General features: G+C 48.6%; 1 protein-coding gene and 2 long non-coding RNA genes across 6 annotated transcripts in view; 1 reads left to right on the forward strand and 2 right to left on the reverse strand.

Annotated features, from left to right (window-relative positions):
* Nucleotides 1-24000, forward strand: part of GLRA2 (glycine receptor alpha 2) — a 54111-nt gene that overhangs the window by 12667 nt on the left and 17444 nt on the right. For all 4 annotated transcript variants that reach the window (XR_005660823.1, XM_039914151.1, XM_039914152.1 and 1 more), the window contains exons 3-6: nucleotides 391-473; nucleotides 2882-3019; nucleotides 5516-5730; nucleotides 21908-22057. Coding sequence is in view for 3 of the 4 variants with exons in the window: in XM_039914151.1 (XP_039770085.1) it covers nucleotides 391-473; nucleotides 2882-3019; nucleotides 5516-5730; nucleotides 21908-22057 (586 nt within the window). In the remaining variant the exon portion in view is untranslated. The remainder of the gene's footprint in view (nucleotides 1-390; nucleotides 474-2881; nucleotides 3020-5515; nucleotides 5731-21907; nucleotides 22058-24000) is intronic.
* Nucleotides 3509-23913, reverse strand: LOC120638839. The gene is made up of 4 exons (XR_005660832.1): nucleotides 23087-23913; nucleotides 21917-22027; nucleotides 21281-21402; nucleotides 3509-3548 (listed from the first exon to the last, which is right to left on the reverse strand). It is a non-coding gene; the product is annotated as an uncharacterized LOC120638839 (long non-coding RNA).
* Nucleotides 14583-16001, reverse strand: LOC114817075. Its single transcript, XR_003764928.1, has 2 exons — nucleotides 15408-16001; nucleotides 14583-14763 (listed from the first exon to the last, which is right to left on the reverse strand). It is a non-coding gene; the product is annotated as an uncharacterized LOC114817075 (long non-coding RNA).

A 24000-nucleotide genomic window follows, 5' to 3' on the forward strand; every position in this document is an offset into this window, starting at 1 on the left:
AGTAGAGTCTAAGTGTAGGGATATAGTGTTGTGGGGCTGGGGTGAGTAGCAAAGAGCTTAAGGGTCACACAGCCAAGTGCACAGTTGACACAGGGAATAGGGAAAATGAGGGCTTAGTCAGGGAAGGCCTCTTGGAAGAGATGTGATTTTAGGAGAGTTTCGAAGCTGGGGAGAGGGAAATACCGGATAAGGCCTGACAACGGTGGAGAAACTGGCCTCGTCTCGACTGTGGGAGCAAGCTTGTCAGTCCCAAGGCAGGAGGTGGGCTAGAGCTGGTGTGCTGCCTCTTGAAGGCCCGTGGGTCGCTGGGCTGAAGTGTTCTGCTCTGTTTGACGAGTACTTTAAGAATCATAAGTCACTTTAAAATGTCCTATCCTTGCCTTTGTTTAGGTTAACATTAACCTTGTCCTGCCCGATGGACTTGAAGAACTTTCCCATGGATGTCCAGACGTGCACAATGCAACTGGAAAGCTGTAAGTAGTCCGTTGTAATTCACGACAACCTCACGGGTTTTAGAAATGACTCTGCTCCCAACTCGTTGAGCGGTGCTAGCGAAGCACGGTCAGTGAATTTACCGTGTGTGCCTGCTGTATGCAGAGCAAATTACAAAGGGCTAGGGAGAGTACAGTAGAGATAAGCACAATCGCAGACTGCAAATTGTATGCCGAAGCGGACACAAAATAACTTTACCTCTAGGAAAAAGAACACTTTTGAATCGGCATGTACAAAATGTGCCGTGGGATGCTCTTGCGGGTACATGTGTCGCAGTGATAGTTGAGAAGATGTCACGTTAGGAGAAGAAAAAGGAATCGGGAGAAGTTTCCAGGAGGAGGTGTGATTTCAGAAGAGCTCTGAGGACAGGGAGAGCTGTGGTCTGGTGAATTTATGGGAGGAGGAGGGAATACCAGGCAGTAGGAAGAAAGGGTTTGAGCCAGGAACGGGAGGCTGAAGAGATGGGCATGATGCTCAGTGAGAAGGTCATCTTGGGAGAATTGGAGAGTGTGAGCTGGCGTGAAGTAGGAGAAGAGAGTGGGTCAGTAAGGCAGAGAAGCACATAGAGTTCCTTTACCCGAGAAGCTGCTTTCACCTTTTTCATTGATGATGTTCCTTTGGCTTCAAAACCTGTCTCGTCCATTCCAGAGCTAAGGCCTGAACTTGAACGTTGAGACTTATAACACATTACCTTCTTAGTGTCGCGGGAATCAGCGTGGCTTAGCGGAAAGAGAACGAGCTTGGGAGTCGGAGGACGTGGGTTCTAATCCAGGCTCGGCCACTTGTCTGCTGTGTGACCTTGGACAAGTCACTTGACTTCTCTGTTCCTCAGTTACCTCATCAGTAAAATAGGGATTAAGACCGTGAGCCCCACATGGGACAACCTGATAACATTGTTTCTCCCCCAGCGCTTAGAACCCTGCTTGGCACATAGTAAGCGCTCGCTTAACAGATACCATCATTATTACTATTATTACGGTTATTATCAGAAGTTAGTTTCACTGTGGTGCTATCCTCTCCGTTATAGAACAAATTGAAGGGGCTTCCTCCGCAACTATAGACCTTCCCCCGGCCTCCCCAGAATGGGAGAGGATTTGTGAGACCACAAGCGTAGGGCAATTTGCAGCCAGATGTCAGGACCCCGGATGCCAGCCCACTTAACAACTGGGAGTTGCCATTTCACATTCTAATTGTGTGGTCTCTCTCCACTTAAATAGACCCTAATAATAGCTATGAGAATGATGATAAGAATAAGAACCCGTGGTATCGGCTCTAGTATTATCGTACTTTCCCAAGCGCTTAATGCAGTGCTCTGTACACGTTAAGTACTCAATAAATGCAATTGGTTGATTGGTTAAGCACTCACTATATGCCACGCATTATTCCAAGCAAAGGGGGAGATGCAATATATAGAGTTTGGGCTCAGCCCCTGTCCCGCAGGGAACTCCCTGTGGTGAGAGAGGAGGAGTTTTTGAATCTCCATTTTACAGGTGAGGAACCTGAGGCCCAGAGAGGTTCAGTTGGCCTAATGGAGAGGACACGGGCATGGGAGTCAGAAGGACCTGGTCTCTAATCCCGGCTTCTCCACTTGTCTGCCGGGTCACCTTGGACAAGTCACTTGACCTCTCTGTACCTCAGTGACCGCATCTGTAAAATGAGACAGAGACTGGATGGATTGAGACTGTGAGCCCCATGAGGGCCGTGGAGTGTGTCTAGCCCGATGAACTTGTATCTACACCAGAGCTAGCACGATGCCTGGCACATGGTACCTGCTTAACGGATACCATTTTAAAAAAAAGCAGTTTGCCCAAAGTCACCCAGCAGGCAAGGGGCAGAGTCGGGATTAGAATACAGGTCCTCTGACTCCCCGACCTATGCTCTTTCCACTAGGCCAAGCTTTGGTTGCATCTCCATGAAAGGAAGGGCCTGTGTTTGGAATACTTAGTGTGTCTACTTTTATCTGTGACACTGGCTAATCTCTGCCCAGACTTGCCCTCATTAGCGGGAAAGAATTTGGAGTTGACTGCTTTGAATTATGATCTTACTGCTGGCAAGCCCAACACTTTTCCAAGAGAGGAATTGATTCTGCAGTGAACAAGCAGGGCTAGAACCTAGATGCCCTATTTATTCTTATCCTTCCATAAATTAATCAGTGGTATTTATTGAGCTCCTACCACGTGCAGAACACTGTACCAAGCACTTGCGAGAGTACAGTGAATCAGAAGTTGGATAGCACCTTCCCTCTGACTATTTTTTTATGGTATTTCTTAAGCGCTTACTATGTGCCAGGCACTATACTAAGCACTGGGGTAGAAAGAAGATCATCAAGTTGAGCGGTCCTGGATTTTCTTGGAAAGTTCTGCTTCACAAGTGGTTTTGTTTATCCTAGTTGGCTACACCATGAACGACCTGATATTCGAATGGTTAAGTGATGGTCCGGTTCAAGTGGCGGATGGTTTGACCTTGCCTCAGTTTATTTTGAAAGAAGAGAAGGAACTCGGTTATTGCACAAAGCACTACAACACCGGTGAGTACTTTCTCGTAGCCAGAGTATTGATGAAGAGTTCCATTTCAGCAGAATTATCCAGTAGTCCCATTTTCCCACGGAGTGTAAGAGAATTTGTTCCAACCCAACTTTTAGTAGAGGGACTCGCTGGTTAGTGCTGTCGGTTGGTTTCCTGAAAACGGAGTGGTAGAGGAAAGAGTGCAAAACAACACAAGATGAAGTGCAAGATTGAGTTCCCAAGATCCAAACAGTATAAATCGATTTAAAAACTGTGGTAAGTACAGTGGAGTTACTTGATCAAATAGCAATATAAATAGATAGCAACAATAAAAGATTTTATTTTGATTTTTTAATGTGTACTCTTGAGGGTACAAATTAAGTTCACATTGAGTTCTAAGTTCAGCCTTTCATAATCTCATTCAGTCAATGAGGAGAGTAGGTTTTTAAAGTTTGGAGTCAGGGCTCATGAGTTCGAATCCCAGCTCTGCCACTTGTCAGCTGTGTGACTGTGGGCAAGTCACTTAACTTCTCTGTGCCTCAGTTCCCTCATCTGTAAAATGGGGATTAACTGTGAGCCCCACGTGGGACAACCTGATTCCCCTGTGTTTACCCCAGCGCTTAGAACAGTGCTCGGCACATAGTAAGCGCTTAACAAATACCAACATTATTATTATTATTAAAGAGCATTCTTGCCCTCCTACCCCCATCAGCAGTTCAGAGGCCCAGCTCCAGGCTCTGGGACCGATGGATTGAGGAGCTGTACCTCTCTCAACCTTTTCACCACCTCTCCCCCCTCCACTTCCCCATTTCCCATCTCACACCTAGGACCCATCCTATGAGGTGACAATTCTAAGACTTTTTTTTTGGTTTTGGGTAGCAAAGGGTTTCTAAATTGTGTGACACTAGGTCCTGAATAAATCCAACCAGCCCTTTAAGGAGCTCACAGTTGTCACCCGTTGCCCCGGTGGAATTTTGCCCAAAGAGAAAGGGCAGTAGGAATAAGGAGGGATAGATGTTGAGGAAGCCGTTGCGTTTAATTGGATGACTTTAGGGTCCTATTGTGAGCACCAGAGGCCACTGCGCGTTTGGAGCCAGTGCTGTAACCTGAATATTGGCACCCGTTCCTGGCTGTGTCACTGGCTCCCCGTGTCAATTAACATAAATGGGTTAGCGTTCTCGGTCTTCCCACCCTGTTGGTAAGCCCAAAATAGAGCCATCCTGCTCGCCGGCACTTGACAGTACTAGGAGCTTGGATGAAATTCAGCTGGCTCCATAACTCAATCCACGAAAACACGATACCCAGGGAGCAAGTGTATGGCGAGAGAAAGGGAGAAAGGATGAGAACGAACCCAGAAGTTGACTTAGGATCTTCGTACCCACACCGATAAATGAGAAGAAATGTATTGACTCCTGTTCTTCCATCGCCTAAAGTTTCTTTTTTGTTTTGTTTTTAATGGCATTTGTTAAGGGCTTACTATGTGCCAGGCGCTGTTCTAAGCGCTAGGGTAGGTACGAGGTAATCCGGTTAGACACAGTCCCTGTCCCACATGGGGTTCAGTCTTCATCCCTATTTTACAGATGAAATAACTCAGGCACAGAGAAGTTAAGCGACTTACCCAAAGTCACACAGCAGAAGAAGCAGCGTGGTTCCGTGGAAAGAGCACGGGTTTAGGAGTCAGAGGTCATGGGTTCTAATCCCGGCTCCACCACCTGTCAGCTGTGTGACTTTGGGCAAGTCACTTGACTTCTCGGTGCCTCAGTTACCTCATCTGTAAAATGGGGATTAAGACTGTGAGCCTCAAGTGGGACAACCTGATTCCCTTGTGTCTACCCCAGCGCTTAGAACAGTGCTCGGCCCATAGTAAGCGCTTAACAAATACCAACATTATTGTTATTATTATTATTATTACTCTGTATCTTTTCCAGCTCACAACAGTGCTCGGCAAAATAGTAAGCGCTTTAACAAATACCAACATTACTATTATTATTATAAGTGGCAGAGGCAGGATTAGAACCCAGGGCCTTCTGATTCCCGGTAGTTAGCCAGTCATTTGGGGAGGACCGATTACTCTTTCAGAACCTTAGACTATTTAGTGCATCATGTCCTAAATTCCATAATTGGTCCCTAAGAGGTCAGAGTCAATGCTCTCCCCAAAGTGCATAACAGTACCAAGGAACAATTTTAGACTCTGAGACGGTGTCTCACCGTTATTATGGCTTTAATGACATTTGAGAACACAGGCTCTTTCCGGTAGTTAATCTACATCATCGACTCAGGGCACCCAAACTCAGAAAGTAAAAAAAAAAAAATAATAATACTAGGCCTAAGGGAAATCTAGCTTCTGGCAGGTAATTTTCATTAAACATTAAAAATATGACCTTCAGCAGGTTATGGTTTCCATGTTCCTTGAAGCTCACCGACCTCGCATCCAGAATCATCAGACTCATTAGGTTCATCGGCTAAAATCAGAAGTAAAACTTTGTACAGGAACTTACGTGGCTCTTTCTCTTTTCTAGGGAAGTTCACGTGCATTGAAGTCAAGTTTCACCTGGAGCGCCAGATGGGATACTATTTAATCCAGATGTATATTCCCAGCCTCTTAATAGTCATTTTATCCTGGGTTTCCTTCTGGATCAACATGGACGCAGCTCCAGCCCGGGTGGCTCTCGGGATCACCACCGTTTTGACGATGACCACGCAGAGTTCGGGCTCCAGGGCTTCGCTGCCAAAGGTAAGCTGCTGCTTTGCTCCCAGCTAGCGGGAATCAACCCGTCTGTACCATCGTCTGTTCAAAGCACGTATTTTTTTAGGTGGCAGTGGAGGGGCGGAGGGGCCGGAGAGGCAAGATCCTGGGCAGCGGTTGGTTGTTGAAAGCTGGGCAATTGGGCAGACGGGATCGGATATCAGGGAGCATCAAGAGTTTGAGCAAGAAAGCTACTGCGGTGTGCCGGGATGCTGATCATTCCCTGAACGTTTGGGTGGTGCCCATAAGCTCTCTGCATATTTAGCAGGCGCCTGGGCAACTTTATTACGGTCTGGGTCTCTTGCCTGCCGTTGTCACCGTTCGTAGTAGGGTAGAATGGGGTTTGCCGCTCTGTGGTTCAACTTCTTGTGCAAAGGGCACTGATGTGACCTCTCCAGGTCCAGGTAGTACCTCACAGCAGGGGCTAGGGATCCCAGCAATACGCTTTCCCCCTTTCCTTCTCCATATTAAGATTTCCCTTTCTGGAAGCCCACACAGCCCACTGCTCTCCATTCCTTTGGGCCTCAGGGCATGGAAATAATAGATAAATGCTGAAATAATAAAAGGAAAATGAAGCAGAAACAGAGGGTAAAGTTAGCCTCCAACTCTCAGTGGTTCTAATAGAGCAGAGTTGGGCTTTTTTTCACCACAGGTGGCAGAAATGTTCCAAAAAATCATTTCCCCCTTTAATTACTTTGATAGCGAACCTTGGTATTAACATGGTATTAACGTGATGTTCACATGCATTCGGTGTTACACCTTCTTTCTATTGTATTCCATTGTATCTTTCTATTATAGTCCATTTCCTTTTAATCTTTTTCTTAAAATGCTCCCCTTTCGTATCGGTGTTCAGTTGTTGTTCCGCTACTCAGTAGAGTTGTGAAGGGAGTTTGAAAAGAATGGAAATCTGCGGGTCACCTTCCCAAACGGTTTTTGCGATTCGTCTTGTTTGTGGCGTGCTGGATGGCCAGTGGGCTAGACAAGTGGGGAAAATTCACTTCACTTTCTCTTGGAGTCACTTTCTACCCTCCTTTCCTCCTCTGTCTGGTCTCACTGGTAGAATCTGGGAGTAGATGCAGCATAGGGGTGCGAATTGCCAAAGGCGATTCTGATCGTCCTCTCGGATCGGCGACACCTCTGCCTGGCAGGGTGGCGTTGGCAGTGGCGATGACCAGGAATCTTGTTCGCAACCCCAGCTCCTGGCTTCCAAAACCGGGTAACGTCTTTGCTCGCTCCCCTCCTCTGGCCGGTGCCCCAGGTTAGTCTTTCTGCCGTTCTTGCTCTCTGCTGGTCGACATGGAGGCTGCAGTGACTCTTGTAGCATTTTTTCTGCCTCCCAGTTTTGGCGTTGTCCCATTTGAGCCTTCTAGATAGGAGGGAAACTTGGTGCCCTTGATCTTCTCCCGCTGGATGAGCCAGGGCTCCGGGATTCTAACGGTTGGCCCTGGGTACTGACGATGTTCAAGTGGCGAGAAGAAGATACCGGGCGTCCGAATGGGCCCTTCCGTACGTGGGGAGCATCAACACCGATCCGTGGATCTCTTGCATCTACTATTGTTCATCTCCCACAATATCCCAACGGCTTGTCTCAGCCCCTAGGTTGGAATCCCGAATAGGCTCGCCCACGGTCACACTGTGGACCTTTGCAGGGTGGTGGATACTGACTGAATGTGGGAGGTGAAAGTCAGAGAGCTGTCAGAAGACAGCTGCCAGGCTGACAGTTTCTGAGGCCGGGAGAATGATGGTGGTGTAAACCACGATGGGAAGAGTAGGAAGAGGGTTAAGCGATGGGCAGGAACTTCACGGTTTCACATACTGAGTTGAAAGTACCAGCGGATCACCCGTAAGAGGGTGTCTTGGAGGCCGGAGGAAATGTGACAGAGTATAAAGCAAGGAAGGGGGTGGGGCTGTTGAGCTAGATTTGGGAGGGAAAATATGAAGTGGCGGAAGTCGGCGCGTTTTCTGGACTGTTGTCGATTCTCAGCTGCAAGGAGTTCAGATTGAGTGGGTGGATCTGGAGCCGATGGACCGTGGGGTGTAGGGATCTCTGGACCCGGCACGGAATAACAGGATACTAACCTACTCTGTGGATCCAAAGTGTTCACACTGTGAAAGATCCCTCCCAATGTGATCTAAAATAGCTTTTGCCTGGGCTCTCATAAGAGCAGAGTTTTAGTAGTGAAAGAATCGAGTACTCTTTACCTTCAGAGGGAAAATGCACATGTAACTCCCCCACCAAAGCCAGTTTGTAACAGTTCAAAATCCCAAATTTGAAATGCTGCAGAACCCCAACTGCAGATTATTCCAGAAAGGGGAATCTGCCATGTTTTGAAAGGCTCAGTTCTTTTCCCAGGTGAATGGCATTATCGGACCAAAGTTGTAGAGAATGAGATCGAGCGCAGAAATTTAATTCAGGACCCGGCAGCATCGGCAAACGCTACAAGCCATCGATTCTAATCAACAAAGACAATTACAATCGACCAGAGGCGTTTTCCTAAACACATCGCCCATGTCTGCAAGGGACAGAATGGCACTCGGTGGAAAGAGGAAAAATTCCGGGCCCCTATGTCTAGTTTCTTCATGGCACCAAAGGATGTAGCCTCATTTTCAATCGAAGGGAACGTGGATTTGCAATTTGCTGTCTTCACAAAGTGTATGGCAAACTTCAGAAAGCCGGTCTCTGAGACCGGAGACTCCGACGTTTTCCTTTCTAAGGGAAGGTGCTTCAGTAAACGAGAACAATCCGTAATTCAGAAAACTGGCAGGGACTCTTTTTGAGAAAAGGTTATTGCTGAATAACTAAATCTTTACATGCGTCTATTTTTTATGATACCCAGAGTGAGGACTCAAAATGGGTTTAAAAAACTCAAACGAGTGCCAAATTAAAAATGAATAGCCTAGATCAGGAACTAGTGAAAAGCGTCTGTATTCCATTAATTATGAGGCAGCAGACAATTCTTTATCTTGAAGAGAAAGAAGACTGCTAGTCCACTTAAAGCAGCGATTAAACAGAAGATATTACTGTCGATGTAATTTGTTGGTCAGCATTTAATGCCAGCAGCTGGTCAAGCAGTTTACCCAAAGGAAACAGCGACTGGATCCAGTGAGCTCACCCTCTGGAGCCTCGTGCCTGTGATATCCACAAAAGTGGAAACCGGCCAGGCATATGTATGAGGAATAGAAATAATGAGGAAAATAAGAAGGTTGTTAGAGCCCGGCTGAAGGCAGAGCTTGCGGTGCCCGTTTGTGACAATCTGAAATACTGACAATTCCGATGGCCCCCCCTAGAAATGCCAACACCACCCCACTGGGCTAGTGGAGAGAACCCGGGGTATTAAATTAGAAGGTCCCTTTGAGGTGGGCATTTGTCTGGCAACTTTTGGAAACCATTCTGTTGTTATCCGGGAGTCTTGCCAACACCATCTCTGGTGTTATATATGCAAATCCCGGTTTTGCTATCAGAAGATGGAGCCGGGAGTATACCAAAAGGTGCCCATCCCATGGGTCATCCTTTAGGGTTGACCCTTAATGAGTCGATCGTTAACTTCTGAGCCCTGGCTTTTTTCTGTTTGACCCTGCTGCCGATGCAGTAGGCGAGATTCTTGTCGGCATCTGTAAGACCTTTTGATTCTGGTTCTAGAACCCCAGAACAGAAACCAAGTGGTTTTAATCAATCTGATCTCCTGCTCTCCTGGTGGGAAGGTGTCTGAAGATCTAATTCTGTTTAGAAAACTAAGTGGAAATGCCCTGGGGATTCGAGGTAGATGAGGGAGAGAATTTCCAGATAGTGCTTTATATGGCGGATAATAATAATAATGGTATCCGTTAAGCGCTTACTGTGTTCCAGGCACTGGGGTGGATACAAGGAAATGGGGATGGATACAGTCCCTGCCCCATGTGGGGTTCACAGTCTCAATCCCCATTTTTCAGATGAGGCAACAGAAGCACAGAGAAGTTAAGCGACTTGCCTGCGGTCACACAGCAGACAGGTGGCAGAGCTGGGCTTCGAACCGACGACCTTCCGACTCCCAGGCCCGTGCTCTATCCACCGGGCCATGCTGCTTCTCTGGATGAAATAGGTAACTCAGGAAGGTCTCTGAAAAGTGGATAGGGTCTCCTCTGTCTGGCAGAGTTTAACCTCAGGCCCGGCAGAAGACAAGAGCAAAGATCAGGCGAGTTTTCTGCTTCACGTCTAGCCTTGTGATCTTCTGGGTCCATTGATCCCGATGGCATCTAATTCAAGTATTTTGGTCCCGCCACCCCCCATTTTTCATTTAACTTTTGAGTCATTTATTCTCTACATCTGCAGGACTGAGGCTCTTTTGACAAGCTCTCTTTGATTCCCTCCATTGAGGCGTCCGTATTTGCAGGACAGACTTACCTTGGAGGTTAACCAGGCGGATCTTGTCTTAACAAAAGAGTCGTTTTTTCCTGATTGTGTATCGGGCTTATTTTAAATAGAACTCTCATCAGTGATCCTAGCATTCCGCACTGCACTTTTGCCATCACCCTTGAGCTAGTAATCGGCAGGCAAGATGAACTCGCAGTCTCTTCACTTGTTTGCTGGGTGGGGAGTCCTCTCACCCTTCTGCCCTTCATCACCAAGGGCCGTCCCGTGGCTGCCAAATGAACCTCTGGCAGCAGAGCCCCTGAGCTGTCGGCCCGGCTCGCGACTGTGTCTGTGCTCCGTGTGGTCACTGCCCCAGAGCCTCCGATAGCCTCCAGCGGGTGGCTGCTGCCCGTCTGCCCGGCCGGACTGCCGCCTTATTGCTGCGGTGCCCTCTGTTCCATCTAGATGGCACAGATCAGGAAGCTACCGTGGAATCCTTTGGCTCATTCTCTTGCCTTTCGAATGTAACAGTAATAATGATGGCACTTGTTAAGCGCTTACTGTGTGCCCAGCACTGGTCTAAGTACTGGGGTAGATACGAGGAAATCGGGTTGGCTTAATCCGCATTGCACAGATGAGGTAACTGAGGCCCAGAGAAGTTAAGCGGCTTCCCCGAGGTCCCCGAGTGGCGGAGCCAGGATTAATAACGACAATAATGATAATAATGTTGGTATGTGTTAAGCGCTTACTATGTGCCGAGCATTGTTCTAAGCGCTGGGGGAGGTACAGGGTCATCAGGTTGTACCACGTGAGGCTCACAGTCTTCATCCCCATTTTACAGATGAGGTAACTTAGGCACAGAGAAGTGAAGTGACTTGCCCACAGTCACACAGCTGACAGTTGGTGGAGCCGGGATTCGAACCCATGACCTCTGACTGCCAAGCCCGGGCTCTTTCCACTGAGCCACAGTGTTTCTCCAAGCCTCACCTGGCCTGGCCTGGTCTGGCCTGGGGCCCGAATATGTTGATTAGAAAACTGGCAGATGGGACTCAATGCCTTGGGACAATCACTCGCTCAGTCATTGGTATGTATTGAGCGTTTATTATGTTCAGAGCACTATACTGAGCACTTGGGATTGTACAGTACAACAGAGTTGGCAGACACGTTCCCCGCCCGCAACGAGTTTTGAGTCTAGAGGACACACTGATGCCAGGACGTTTCACCGATCCCTCCGACTTCTTGTCGTCGAGAGTCGCCGCCTTGGCTTCCTCCTTTTCCTGTGAGGGGTTCTCTCTCTTTAAAGGTCTGGTCACTTAACAATAAGGTTGGTATTTGTTAAGCGCTTACTACATGCAGAGCACTGTTCTAAGCGCTGGGGTAGATACAGGGTAATCAGGTTTTCCCACGTGAGGCTCACAGTTAATCCCCATTTTACAGATGAGGTAACTGAGGCTCAGAGAGTGAAGTGACTCGCCCACAGTCACACAGCTGCCAAGTGGCAGAGCCAGGATTCGAACTCATGACCTCGGACTCCCAAGCCCGTGCTCTTTCCACTGAGCAGTGTGCCACAGGTGCCTCGCCTGTCTCTGGCTGAGCCCTCCACCAGCCCCCCGGGGGGGGGGGTCATTCATTCAATAGTACTTATCGAGCGCTTACTATGTGCAGAGCACTGTACTGAGCGCTTGGAATGGACAGATCGGCAACAGAGAGAGACGGTCCCCGCCCTTTGACGGGCTCACAGTCCAGTCCACCAGCCCAGTCTGGTCAAATCAAAATTGATCAGCCTCCACTCTGGAGGCTATTCCGTTGGCCCGGAATATAGACTCCTCAAGGGCGGGGATCATGCAGACCGACTCTATTGTACTCTCCCAAGTGCTTCGTAGGGAGCCCCACACATAGTAAGTGCTCAGTAAGCCCACTGATAGACTGCCTGATGGCCTGACAAAGCCAAGATGGTACATAGTAAGCGCCTAACAAAAACCATCGTCATTATTATTATTATTATTATTCCCAATGTCCCATCACGAGATGACAGTTTCATCACTTAGACCTAGGTGGCAGCGGAACCCACTGTTTCCAGTGGCCGTCGTCCAAAGGACCTGTCCATTTTCCTTCCTGTGGGAATTATCCTCTTTTTAAATGATGAGTTGAAATGGATGTTCCTGAGTTTTTGGAGGCGGCTGTTTTGAGGGTACTGCATCGGAAGACTTCCAAGAGCTTTCCAAAACATTTGAGAGTGTCAGCTCAGTATCGTTAAAAATGTCAACTTCTGTTGTGGGGCAAAAAATCCCTTCTGGGTCAAGTCTTTCTTCCCCCCCACCCCATTTCTTCTCCGTTTTAATTTTTGGTTGGGCTGGATCTCGTCGCTCCGATGGCACCCTCTCTTGTCCCCCGCCTTACACATTTGGCGCGGTCATAACAAACACCCACCCAGAGCCAAAGCCCGTGGTTTGCCAGTCTTCGTGAGAACAGTTCGGTTTCCTTAATTAAGGACTTGCCTTTGTTGCCTAAAAGCGGACGAGCTTCTAATGGGTCAGGCCGCACGGTCAGACACTGTGTCGAAGAGAAAACAGCCCCCGAGCTCCTCAATTTTGGAAAACTCTAGAATTACGCCGCAGCTAAGAATCCCTGGAAAGGAGAGTCGGAGGACAGCGGGCAGTGGATCCCGGAGAGGAAAGCGGGGCGGTTGTCAGGGTGCAAGAGTGCCAGTGGAGAGGACCCCCAGGTGGCAGCCAACCTGAGCTCTCCTGGCGGGGAGAAAGAGCAAAAGGAAAACGAGACCGGGGAGGAAATTGTTTAAGAAACAGGACTGGGAACCAGTACCTCAAATGGACCGAAAGGCCGCGTCTCCATCGCCAGATGCTCCCGCCAGTGATTGGAGCGGAGCAACTCTGCTAATGAAAACGTGCCCTTTCTGACCCGGCGAAAAAACGAGCTGATCGTCAGAAGCGATTTTTCGTGCGAGAGGCACTTCAAGGAGCGGCCGAGCATGATCGGTCATCCCACTGCTCTGCCACTTGATTAGGAAATGGGCAGGGAGGTTAGTGCTGGGGGCCTGCCCTTGCCCTACAGTTTCACCCGGTTTTAATGGGGATGGCGGTACCGGATCATTAGACGCTACCGTAGGCTTGGCCACCCGGACTAGCCCAGGCGAGCGCACGTAATTATTTGATTTCAGCCACGGCTTTTTACGGCGGTGACCTGATAGAGGGACGGGCAAGGCTCCGGGTCTTCGCAGATACCTGCTCCTGTTGGGGTTTGTTGGTCATTTCTATTCCCTTCTGCTTAAGGAAAACTCCAACCGGCCTGAATCTTTCTCGGCCCCAGATCTCCCCTTTGTAGGGAGGGATTACAGGTTCCTATAACTGTGGACGGGTCGCTCCTGAGCCTCCCCGTCCCTGGCTTCTCTTCTAAAGCATCAGGGCTCAGATTCCGCAGGATGGAATTGTGCGTTCTCTTTCAGATTCTTGAATTATGGTCATCTGTCAGCTACCCCTCATTTTGTGTAAACTTAGAAAATAATGAAAGGGTGTTTTTTTTTTTACAGGGAAAGCTGCCCTCTGAATAGAGAGTTGCTATTCGAGCCTCGGCATCTTCTATTCCCTTTCCTAAGCACAGAAAGGGTGAGAGTTTGAAAGGTTGGGCTCAGTGGGTCTAAGGTTTTGGATTTTTTTTTTTAAAGGGCTTACCCACTCCAAAGTCATATTCATTACCCATAGGTAAGAAAGACGTATTTTTTAAAAAAGAGATCAAATAATAATGATACTGATTTAAGACCTTCTTTCACCTAGGCGGCTCCCATATCCAGGAAGCTTTCCTTGATTGTCACACCTCCCCCCTTTCAAAACTCCCCCAAATTCACCTCCTCCGGGGGGGTGGTGATTAATCCCCCTACTTTCTTAGCGATGCCACTCCACCATTCATCCCAGCCTTTATTAATCTGTTAGTGCCATTGCTATTATTTATTCCCTTGTGTCATTTATTTGTTTTCTCACTTTTAAACTGGATTATACTTGCAGTTGGTGTCTGTATTCTCCTAGATTGCAAGCGCCTAGTGATCAGGGATCACACCTTTTACTTAGGTTACATATTCCCTAGTAGAGGCCGGGCAGAGTCCTCTGCGTGCAGTCAGAACTCACTGAGAGCTGTGGATACTCAAACCGACTCTGTCGACGTAAACCCCGTCCATTCTCCCACCCAGCAGCACACTGTAATAACCCTATTTTTACATTATCATTATGGTGTTATCTTTCCTCTCCATCTTCCGGTACGTGCTTATACACTGACCTTTCTTTCTGTAGAAAGTCATTAGAGGGAATTTGTCAAAAGAATCCCCTTAAGTGTCAACTAAATGTCAACAGGCGGTCCGCTAGGAAGTCCTGTCCCTTCTTGGAGTCCCCGTGTTTAAGTTTCCGAGGCCAGCCTGGCTGAAAGTGTTAGTGGCCGAATCGCAGTGGGACATGAGAACAGCCAGGTGCAGCAGGGCTAGCTAATGGAGGGTTTGGCAGACTCTAGCAAAAGGCATTTTATTTTTTTTTTACCAATTCCAGGAATAATGACAAGCACTCTAGATCATCGCTATTATGCACTCTACTGTCGAGTGCTTCTGGTGTCACGTTTCAATATTCTGTACTTCTTCATCTGTGCGGGCTATATCAATGTTTTCGCCATCTTTCGTTTTTGAGCGTGGTCTACGAAGAAGGAGAGAGAAGCGTCTTTCCGATTCACACGTCACTACACGGAGAGTGAAATTTCCCTTCGGGTTTAAACGGCACGTTTAGACGGTGAGCCCGTCGTTGGGCAGGGATTGTCTCTATCTGTTGCCGAATGGTACATTCCAAGCGCTTAATACGGTGCTCTGCACACAGTAAGCGCTCAAAAAATACAAGTGAATGAATGAATGAATGAATGTAAGACTGATGGGGAAAAAAGTATACCCTGGAATGCGGGTTGATTTGGGGGCCGGGAGGACACCGAGAAAGGTTGAGGAGATGGGATCTTGGTTATTCCACGGGGCGCTGTACGTGTCCAGGGAAAGAGCATGAGGGGGAGAAAGTTTGCAGGCATCAGAAGCCAAGTGTCAAGGCAAAGCTGGGGAGATGGTTTTGACCTTTGGTAAATGACCCTGGCATTTTTAAATATTTCCGACCCGACTCTTTCTCTCCAAAACTATCATCTCTGTTGACCCGGCGCCTCAGCCTGGTTGGGAGATTGGGGGCTGGGGTCCCAGAGCCGAAGCGGCACACCTAAACACGAGGACGCGCAGGCGCTCACGCGTGCACAGGCGCGCACGTACACACTTGTCCTTTTTTCCCAATCTAAGGCTCTTGCTTACCTGTTGTCATTCCCTGAACGCTGACTGAGGTTTTTCCAGGGTCCCTCATGAAGGCGGTAACTAGGCAGTGGTGCCCGTGCTGTTTGGGCACGGTAGGACTATGGTAGCATGTGGTAGCGGGTAGGCCTCGTAGTTAGAAGCTGATGATAGGATCGCCGCACTAATCACCTTGGAGGTTCAATCCAACAGCAGTGCGAAACTAAACCTCAGCAAACCATAATTACCACGGGGAGATCCCTGATGAAACATTATTATATGTAATAAATGACTGTTTTGAAAACCTTCTCAAACCGTGTTTTAATCATGTTTGTCTCCATTAAGCTCCTAAGTTAATTAAATAGGCACACCAGCCCGAGACGGGAAAAATTGATTTTCTACATAGGACGTTGTCTCGGTAGCTCGGTAGAGTCACGGTCCTAAGAAATGGATCAATTTTTCTTAAGGGTGTGCAAATCAAGTTCTGGTTTAGAAAGCAAACCGATAAAACCCCTTTTCCTTACGGATCTTTATTCTTCAGGGATAATGGTAATCAAATAAGAAGCAGCGTGGCTCATTGGAAAGAGCACGGGCTTGAGAATCAGAGGACTTGGGTTCTGATCCAGGCTCTGCCACTTGTCTGCTTTGTGACCTCGGGCAAGCCGTTTAACTTCTCTGCGCCTCAGTTCCCTCATCTGTAAAATGGGGATTAAGACTGCGGGTCCCACGTGGGACAACCTGATTACCTTGTAACTACCCCAGTGCTTAGATCAGCGTTCGGCCCATAGTAAGTGCTTAACAAATACTATTATTACTATTAATAAATAAGTGTGGCCCAGGGAGGAAAAGCATCCCAACGGTTGTTGGACCCTTTAACTCTGGCGGGAAGAAGGAGTGACGTGATCTCACTGGGGGGGGAGAGAGAGAGGGAGCGAGCGCCTCCAGCATGCATGGTATTCAGGGCGAAAAACTAGTTTGCCAACTTTCCTACATCATGCACCTTAGGTGCCATCTGGGAGCTACTCAGTCAACCGCTTGGAACAGCAGTTCCTTTCTGCCCGTGGAATAATCCTGGGATGAAACCCCGCCACCGGAGGACAGACAATCAATCTGAAAGGCTGGGCTGTAGCCGTGCGTGGTAGTTGGAGCCGGTGGGAGCTCAGATTGCTCATTTGCATGGTGTTGGGTGAGCCCGGTTCACATTTTGCTTGCCGTCCTGGACAGCGCGCGTTAAAATCGGTGGCACGAAGTTGTCCCGTGCTCACTCTTGTAATCAGTCGGCCAGTAGCCTTTCTTGAGAGCCTACTCTGTGCACAGCAGTACACGATAGGCTTGGGAGGGCCCAAGACAATCACCGACTCCGACCCCTACCCTAAAATGCATTCGATAGGGGGAAGAAGGAGCACGAGCAGGGGTTCAATGGGGACAAGAGAGTGGATAAGTATTGGGGGCGATCTTCCAGTGTCTTAAAGATTCAATGTCTGGAGTATGTATGTATTTCGTTTTCCCTAGACAGACGAGAGACCCAACGGATAAAACGAAATCTGCCTTCTCTTTCCCAGCTGCCTTTCTGATCAGTTGAGGCATTAAAACAATGTTAGATGGTCCCTCCCTACCCGTGAGGGAAGAAACTCCTGAGCCTGGGAATTCAGGGGTCTGACCCAGTCACGGCAACACTCGTGGCTTTAAGCTTCCCCGGGACTTATTTTTCACGACTGAAAATCATCTCGCTGCTCTTTTCTGGCCCTTTTCCAATTATCCGCCTGCTGTTGAAGCTGTCGTGGCCGAAACGGAATGTGATACTCAGGGTGGGTCCGCGTAGGCTAGACAGTAGGATTACCGCCGCAATTTTCTATGTCACTTGTTTCTTAATCAGCGGTATTTACTCGGTCCTTACTGGGGCGCTTGGGAGAGTATGATACCACCGAGTTGGTGGATTCGTTCCCTGCCCACCGGGGCCTTTCAGGCTAGAGGGCGAGACGGGCAGAGGGTATTGTGAAATGGCTATAGGCGTAACAGAAATTCGCAGGATGGTTCAATAGTAACTTAACAAATCGCCAGCCACTGCAGCTGTAATGTTTCTCTTTATGTGTCCACACTGGGTCTTATCTGATGATTTTCTAGTGGTCCAAATTCCTTTTGAAAAATTCCCTTGCCTTCTCTTCTGTGCTTGTGTGAAAATACTACAAAACAGTTTTCTTTTCTCACTTCTGGAGGGGCTAGAAATGATTCATAATAGTCAGACGTGGCCAAAAAAATGATTTGGAAATTGGAAAATTAACCTCATTCCAGGAAAGTAGCCTTTCCAGAGTCTGCAATCTCAAACTAATGGATTGGCAGGTTTGGTGGCTCCCGAATTTCTTGATAGCTACGCGGACTACATGAGCTGTAGTATTTTTTCCTCTTTCAAATGGTTCCAGACTTATTGGTTGTCAGGGTTTCTCCACAATATGTCAGTCAATCCGTGGTATTTATTAAGCCCTTACCTGGTGCCGAGCAGAAGCAGCGTGGCTCAGTGGAAAGAGCACGGGCTTTGGAGTCAGGGCTCATGAGTTCGAATCCCAGCTCTGCCACTTGTCGGCTGTGTGACTGTGGGCAAGTCACTTCACTTCTCTGTGCCTCAATTCCCTCATCTGTAAAATGGGGATTAAGACTGTGAGCCCCACGTGGGACAACCTGATTCCCTTATGTCTACCCCAGCGCTTAGAACAGTGCTCGGCACATAGTAAGCGCTTAACAAATACCAACATTATTAGATGAATAGCAGAGTGGACTAGTGGAATGAGCACGGGTCAGGGTCAGAAGTCTTGAGCTCTAATCCGGACTCTGACACTTGTTCGTTGTGTGACCTTGGGCAAGTCACTTAACCACTCTGTGCCTCAGGTACCTCACCTGTAAAATGGGAATTAATACTCTGAGTCCCACTTGGGACATAGACTGTGTCTAACCCAATTAGGTTGTATCTGCATCAGTGCTTAACAGATACCGTTAAAAAAAAAGAGAATACAGAGCGGCATGGCTCGGAAAGAGCACGGGTTTGGAATTCAGAGGACGTGGGTTCTAATCCTGATCCGTCACTTGTCTGCTGTGTGAAGTTGGGCAAGCCGCTTAGCTTCCCTGTGCCTCAGTTACCTTATCTGTAAAATGGGGATTAAAACTGTGAGCCCCATGTGGGGCAACCTGATTACCTGGTATCGACCCCAGCACTGACAACAGTTCTTGGCACATAGTAAGTTCTTAACAGATACCATCATCATTATCCTTCTTCTTCTTATTATTATGTATTAACATTAGGTCCATGAGTCTCCACACAGGTTGCTGACTTTTACTTGAGAGAAGTAAAATTGGCATGTTGTGCTTCTCCCCCGTGATTCTGCCTGGCTATCAGGGAATCAACCCCCTTGTCTCCAGCCTCTCCCCCACCTTTTTTTTCTTTTCATGGTATTTGTTAAGTGCTTATTGTGCCAAGCACTTAAGTGCGGGGGTAAAGTTGTCCCGATTTTTCCCCTCCATCCCAGTTTTGTCAGTGTTTCCCCATGGTTACCGTGAGCTCTCCCATCATCAGTGGTCTGAAGGAAGCAAGTGCTGTAAAAGCCGAACTAGAGCATAAATGAAGAAATGGTTTAACCTTCATTCGTTGTGACTCAAAATGGTTTGAATTGAGGACTGTGTGGGGGGTACCTTTTGAAGGCAGATTAGGAAAGGCTAGTGTTTCAAGAGCCTGACTGGGAAGCCGTTTTGGCTGGAAGAAAGCAGGAAGCTGGGCCAATGTGTTTTTAAAGGAAGAAACTGCAGTTCACCTAAACTCATGTGATAGTTTTTATGTTTAAATTATCACAGAATCGTACACAAGAGTGAAATATAAATGAAAGCACTCTAACTCTGAAAGAGAATAATACTCAAAGTAATAAAAATATTCTGGTAGTACTCAAAACCAGACTATCTCCAAACATTATTAACTTGAGTCATAATTCTGGATTTGGCCCATGGAAATTCGAAGGTTTAAAAAAAAATCCAATTATGAGTTACCGAAGCATGAACGAGCCATTCGAAAAGTTGCCTAACTGGAGATAAACACTGTTTACCCTCAGTTTATCAAAAAGTGACACACTGAATGGTAGAAGGCAAGTTTAGAAAACAAACAGATTTTGAGTTAAGCACATGAAAAATCTCAGCCCAGAGGAACTAAAAGAGAAATATCATTGTTGAAAAATGGGCGCCTTAACTTGATAGCAGCATGGATTTTTAAGATAGAGAAATTTCCTGGAATCCCTAGAAAGACACCTTCCAAGGAAAAGTCACATTTCCCTGGCTCCTATATTTTCAATTTAATGAGGACAGTGTAATGAGTGTAATGATAGGCTAGCATTTTAGCTCCCACTAAATTATAAGCTCTCGGAGGACCGAGACTGTACCTACCGACCCTAATATGCTGTGTTCTCCCAAACACTCAGTGCAGCGCTCTGCACAGAGTTAATGCTCAATAAAAAACATTAGCCGATTTTAAAAAGATAGACTAAGCGTGAAGGGCTGATGCACGTTAGGCCGGATCAATGCAATATTAGGAACGGCTCAGGTTAAGGGCAGGAGAAACAAAATGAGACCAATGTATGAAAGTGAACACTAATACATGAGAAGATAAAGAGCCGGGAGAAGGGAGATTTAGTGAGAGGCAGACGCCGGCCCGGGCGAGAGAGCTGCGTGAAATAAAACGAAAGGAACAGTCCGATGTAGACATCACCTATGATACAAGGTGAAGTGGAGAGGGGTAGCCCGCTGATCAATCCGTGCTTTAAATAATGCATTTAATGCTGAGCATGGGCATTTCAAATCTGGGCACGTAGCCTCAGTTGGGAGGGACCTCAGAGAACACCAGCGTGAGAGATTAATAAGCCAGAAGGATCGGTTCCCCAGGAGCTATAAAAGGAACTAAATGCAGCACTGACTTGGTCGACTGTTGACTGAGAGGTGGCAGGCTACAGGCATACACATATCTGAGCAGGAAGGAATTGCTCTGTCAGCTTTATCAGGCTTGACTCTCGGTACAGATTGTTCCTCAACTTTGACAAATTCCCCTCATTACTGGGTCTTAAAACATTTACAGACCATCTGAATAATTCATAACCGTGAACGGGAGCTTGGTAGAAAGCCATCATTTTAGAGGAACAAAATTACTAGAGAAGCGATGCCACCTCGCCGGGCCCAACTGCAAGACAAAGTACTCGAGAAAAGAAATACTCCAGGAATGCTTTCCGTGGGCTTGAAAGAGATCGAACAGCGTCACGTGCATAGGCCGGGTAAAAGCCTAAAATAGTTGCGCGACACGGGAAAACAGGCGAGGATGGATTTGTCTGAATTCTACTGTTCAGATCATCACAGTCTAAATCCAAGACTTACACTGATTTCCCTGCCCTGGGGGAAGGTAATGACGTGGGTAGAAAGCGATCCACACTCAGCTGGAGGCTGGGACCGGACTCTTTGTTTTCTTTTTGTTTAATAATAAGTAGGGTGAGGAAACCAAAACTGCTGCAAGGGAACACTTTTTTTTTTAAAGTACATAGTAAAGTAGGTTGCTCCTTCACCTACCGTCAGATTTGTATTTTATAGTACGTGTGCAAGCAGATTTGATTTTTATATTACCTGGAGCAACCTCCTCGTCAGAAACCAGAGATTCAACAGGTAGACCATCGATCAGTAGTATTTACCGAATGCTTAGTCCGTGCAGGGCACTCTCTTAGCCGGTAGGCAGAGTATGACAGAGTGAGTAGACCGGATCCCTGCCCTCAAGAAGCTTGCAGTCTAGTTAGACTGCACAGATGTGAAAATAAATGACAGGGAAGGGAAAGAGACCGAGCATAAAGATATGTTCGTAAGCGCCGTGGGCTACCCACTCTCACCTCTGAGTTGTCACGTGGCCTGTGTTCTCCACATTTTGGCATTTGCCGCTTCCTGGGGTCCGTTCTGCCGGCGAAGATCAGCAGACAGGTTCCCGTCGAGGGGCCTCGGAAAGGCCCTTTTCCTTTAACGGTATTTGTTAAGCGTTTATTGTGTGCCAGGGATTGCACCGAGCACTGGGGTAGATACAAGCTCGGGTTGGACACAGTCCATGTCCCCCATGGAGCTCACAGCTTTAATCCCCACTTTACAGAGGAGGTAACTGAGGTACGGAGAAGTTAAGGGACTTGTCCAAGGCCACACAGAAGACAAATGGCAGAGCTGGGATTAGAACCCAGGCCCTCCAGACCCGCAGGCCCCTGCTTTTCTAGGACATAAGCCTGTGCCTAGCTCAGAAATGATTTTTCTGGAGGGGCCGTCCAGGGCTTTTGCAAATAGGGGTGCAGTCGGGATGGTGTAGCGGGTGGGTTTGCTGAAACAGGCGTCGTGCCTGTCCGTGGAGACGGAGATGTGTGGTTTGGCCAAAGGGACCAAAGAACAGGGAACCGTTTCTGTGGTTCGGACTGTTGTGAACGGGTCCCTTTCCTCCCGTTTTGAGTGCTGTTTCGTTGGGTTTTTTTTCCTCCCAGGTCTCTTACGTAAAAGCGATAGACATCTGGATGGCAGTGTGCCTTCTCTTTGTGTTTGCCGCCTTGTTGGAGTACGCAGCCGTCAACTTTGTTTCAAGGCAACATAAGGAGTTCCTGAGGCTGAGGAGAAGACAAAAGCGGCAAAACAAGGTATGGCTACTAAGTTGGGGAAAAGAGGGGCGGAGAGCGGAGACCATTATCCGGGCCACTCTGACCCAGCCAAAACTGGGATTGAGCAGAAATGGGGGATTTGGGGCCGCGGTGACCCCCCAAACCGGCCGATGGCTCGAGCGCTTAGGAACAGTGCTCTGCACCCAGGAAGCCCTCGATAGACACCGTTACTATTACTCCCTTAAAATAGGTGGAAAGTCGCTCGGCTGTCCATTTCACTTGGTCCGTTCTTTTTAAAATTCAGTTGAGGTCTGATTTCCTCACGAGAGGAAAAAAGAAAAAACTTTTTTTTTTTTTAAACTGGCAGGCTTGCCAATAAATCCCTCGGTGATCCTTGATCAATCAATAACATTTATTGCGTGTAGGGCATTATACCAGGTACGGAAGAGGATTTCCAAGGAGCAGGAAATGGCCCTTGCCCTTAGGGAGCTTTTAATGTAATGGGCTTTACTAATCTGTTTTAAGAGAAGCAGGCTTTTAATAAGGTCGGTATGGCCGGCACACCGAGAACGCTATAACCTCGGCACGTCGCTTCGCGACCAGACCTGTCGAGACCCGCCCTTGCGATCCACCCCCCGCCCAACTCCAGAGGTGGGGATTTCACCAGTAGCTCTTTGGCAGTTTGTTCGTCTACCGCCGAAACCGTTAATGAGGGGAAACCGACTGGATTGGAAACCCGGGGCTTAGCCGGCTGCCCCGAGAGTTGTGAATTCGCCGGCGTGGAGCCAGGCCAGATTAGGCTCCGTTGAGCCTCGGGCAGAGGACTCCAACCCCTCCCGCCCACCTCATCCCGCGCCCTCCCAGCCGCTGTGCCCCTGCCAAACCCCTCAGTCTCTTTTTAAATCCCGACCAGTGCCTGGAGTGGCAAGGAGCTATAACAGTGTTTTGGCCAGGGCTGTCTGGGGGGCTGCCACCTCCACGCTTCAGCAGCGGACTCAGGGACACCTGTCCCCTCTGCCCAGTGGTTCGAAGTAGCCTTGCCCGTCCGTATCCGAAACGGCGACTTACGTAGTGACTGTACTTAGGAAGTGTTTCTCTACGGTCTCCTTCCGTGTCTGCAGCGCGTCCCTTGCGCGTCGGTGCAGAGCGAGGCCGAGACCGCGTCTTTCGGGCTGGGTAGGTGCGTGTGGGCCGTTGGGTGGTGGCTGTCCGGGTGCTTGGCTCCGTGGAGCCCCTGGAATTGTTTTTCCCCTTTGGCCTCTGAGTGACAAGGTGTTCTTAAGAGCCTGGAACGGGCTTTTCTGGGGGCAGGGGTGGGTCCCGAGTGTCCCGCCCAGCCGGGGAGGGATGCCTCCCCGCCGACGGACTGGCAGCCAACCAGAACGCGCTTGTTGGCCCTCCTGCCTGGCCATCTGATGTTGAGGTTGGCACTGAAACTACTTGGGAAGTCAGATGGGCCCTCCGAGCTGGGCCCCGGACTCCACAATGAGAACAGAACCGAGCTCGGTCTCGGCTTGAAGCCGGCCCGGCGCCACGCGCGTCCTCGTCCGCAGACGGCGGCCTCGACTGTTTATCCGCGCGGCGCTGGGCGGCCTCTGTGGCAGAACTCCACGCCAAACTACGGCTCTCTTGTCGCCGCCTAAAATCTTTGGCCGTGGGTGTGTTTCTCGGGACCGGGCCGAGTCCTTCGGATAATTAGTTGGGAGTTGGGAATGATCGGTAGAATGAGGCACTATTCAAGCACCCCCAGCCTGCTCAGTTCTTCGCTTTCCAAAGGCCGGGTCGGCAAACTTGACGGCCGAGGGATCTGCCCCGGGCCTGACGGGGCACCTGTGGGGAAGCAGCGTGGCGCAGCGGTTAGACCGTGGGTTTGGGAGTCAGGTGGTCATGGGTTCTAATCCCGGCTCCACCACTTGTCCGCTGCGTGGCCTAGGGAAAGTGACTTCACTTCTCTGCGCCTCGCTTACCTCATCTGTAAAATG

This window comes from Ornithorhynchus anatinus, chromosome 15, assembly GCF_004115215.2.
Source record: "Ornithorhynchus anatinus isolate Pmale09 chromosome 15, mOrnAna1.pri.v4, whole genome shotgun sequence".
Classification (NCBI taxonomy): Eukaryota; Metazoa; Chordata; class Mammalia; order Monotremata; family Ornithorhynchidae; genus Ornithorhynchus; species Ornithorhynchus anatinus.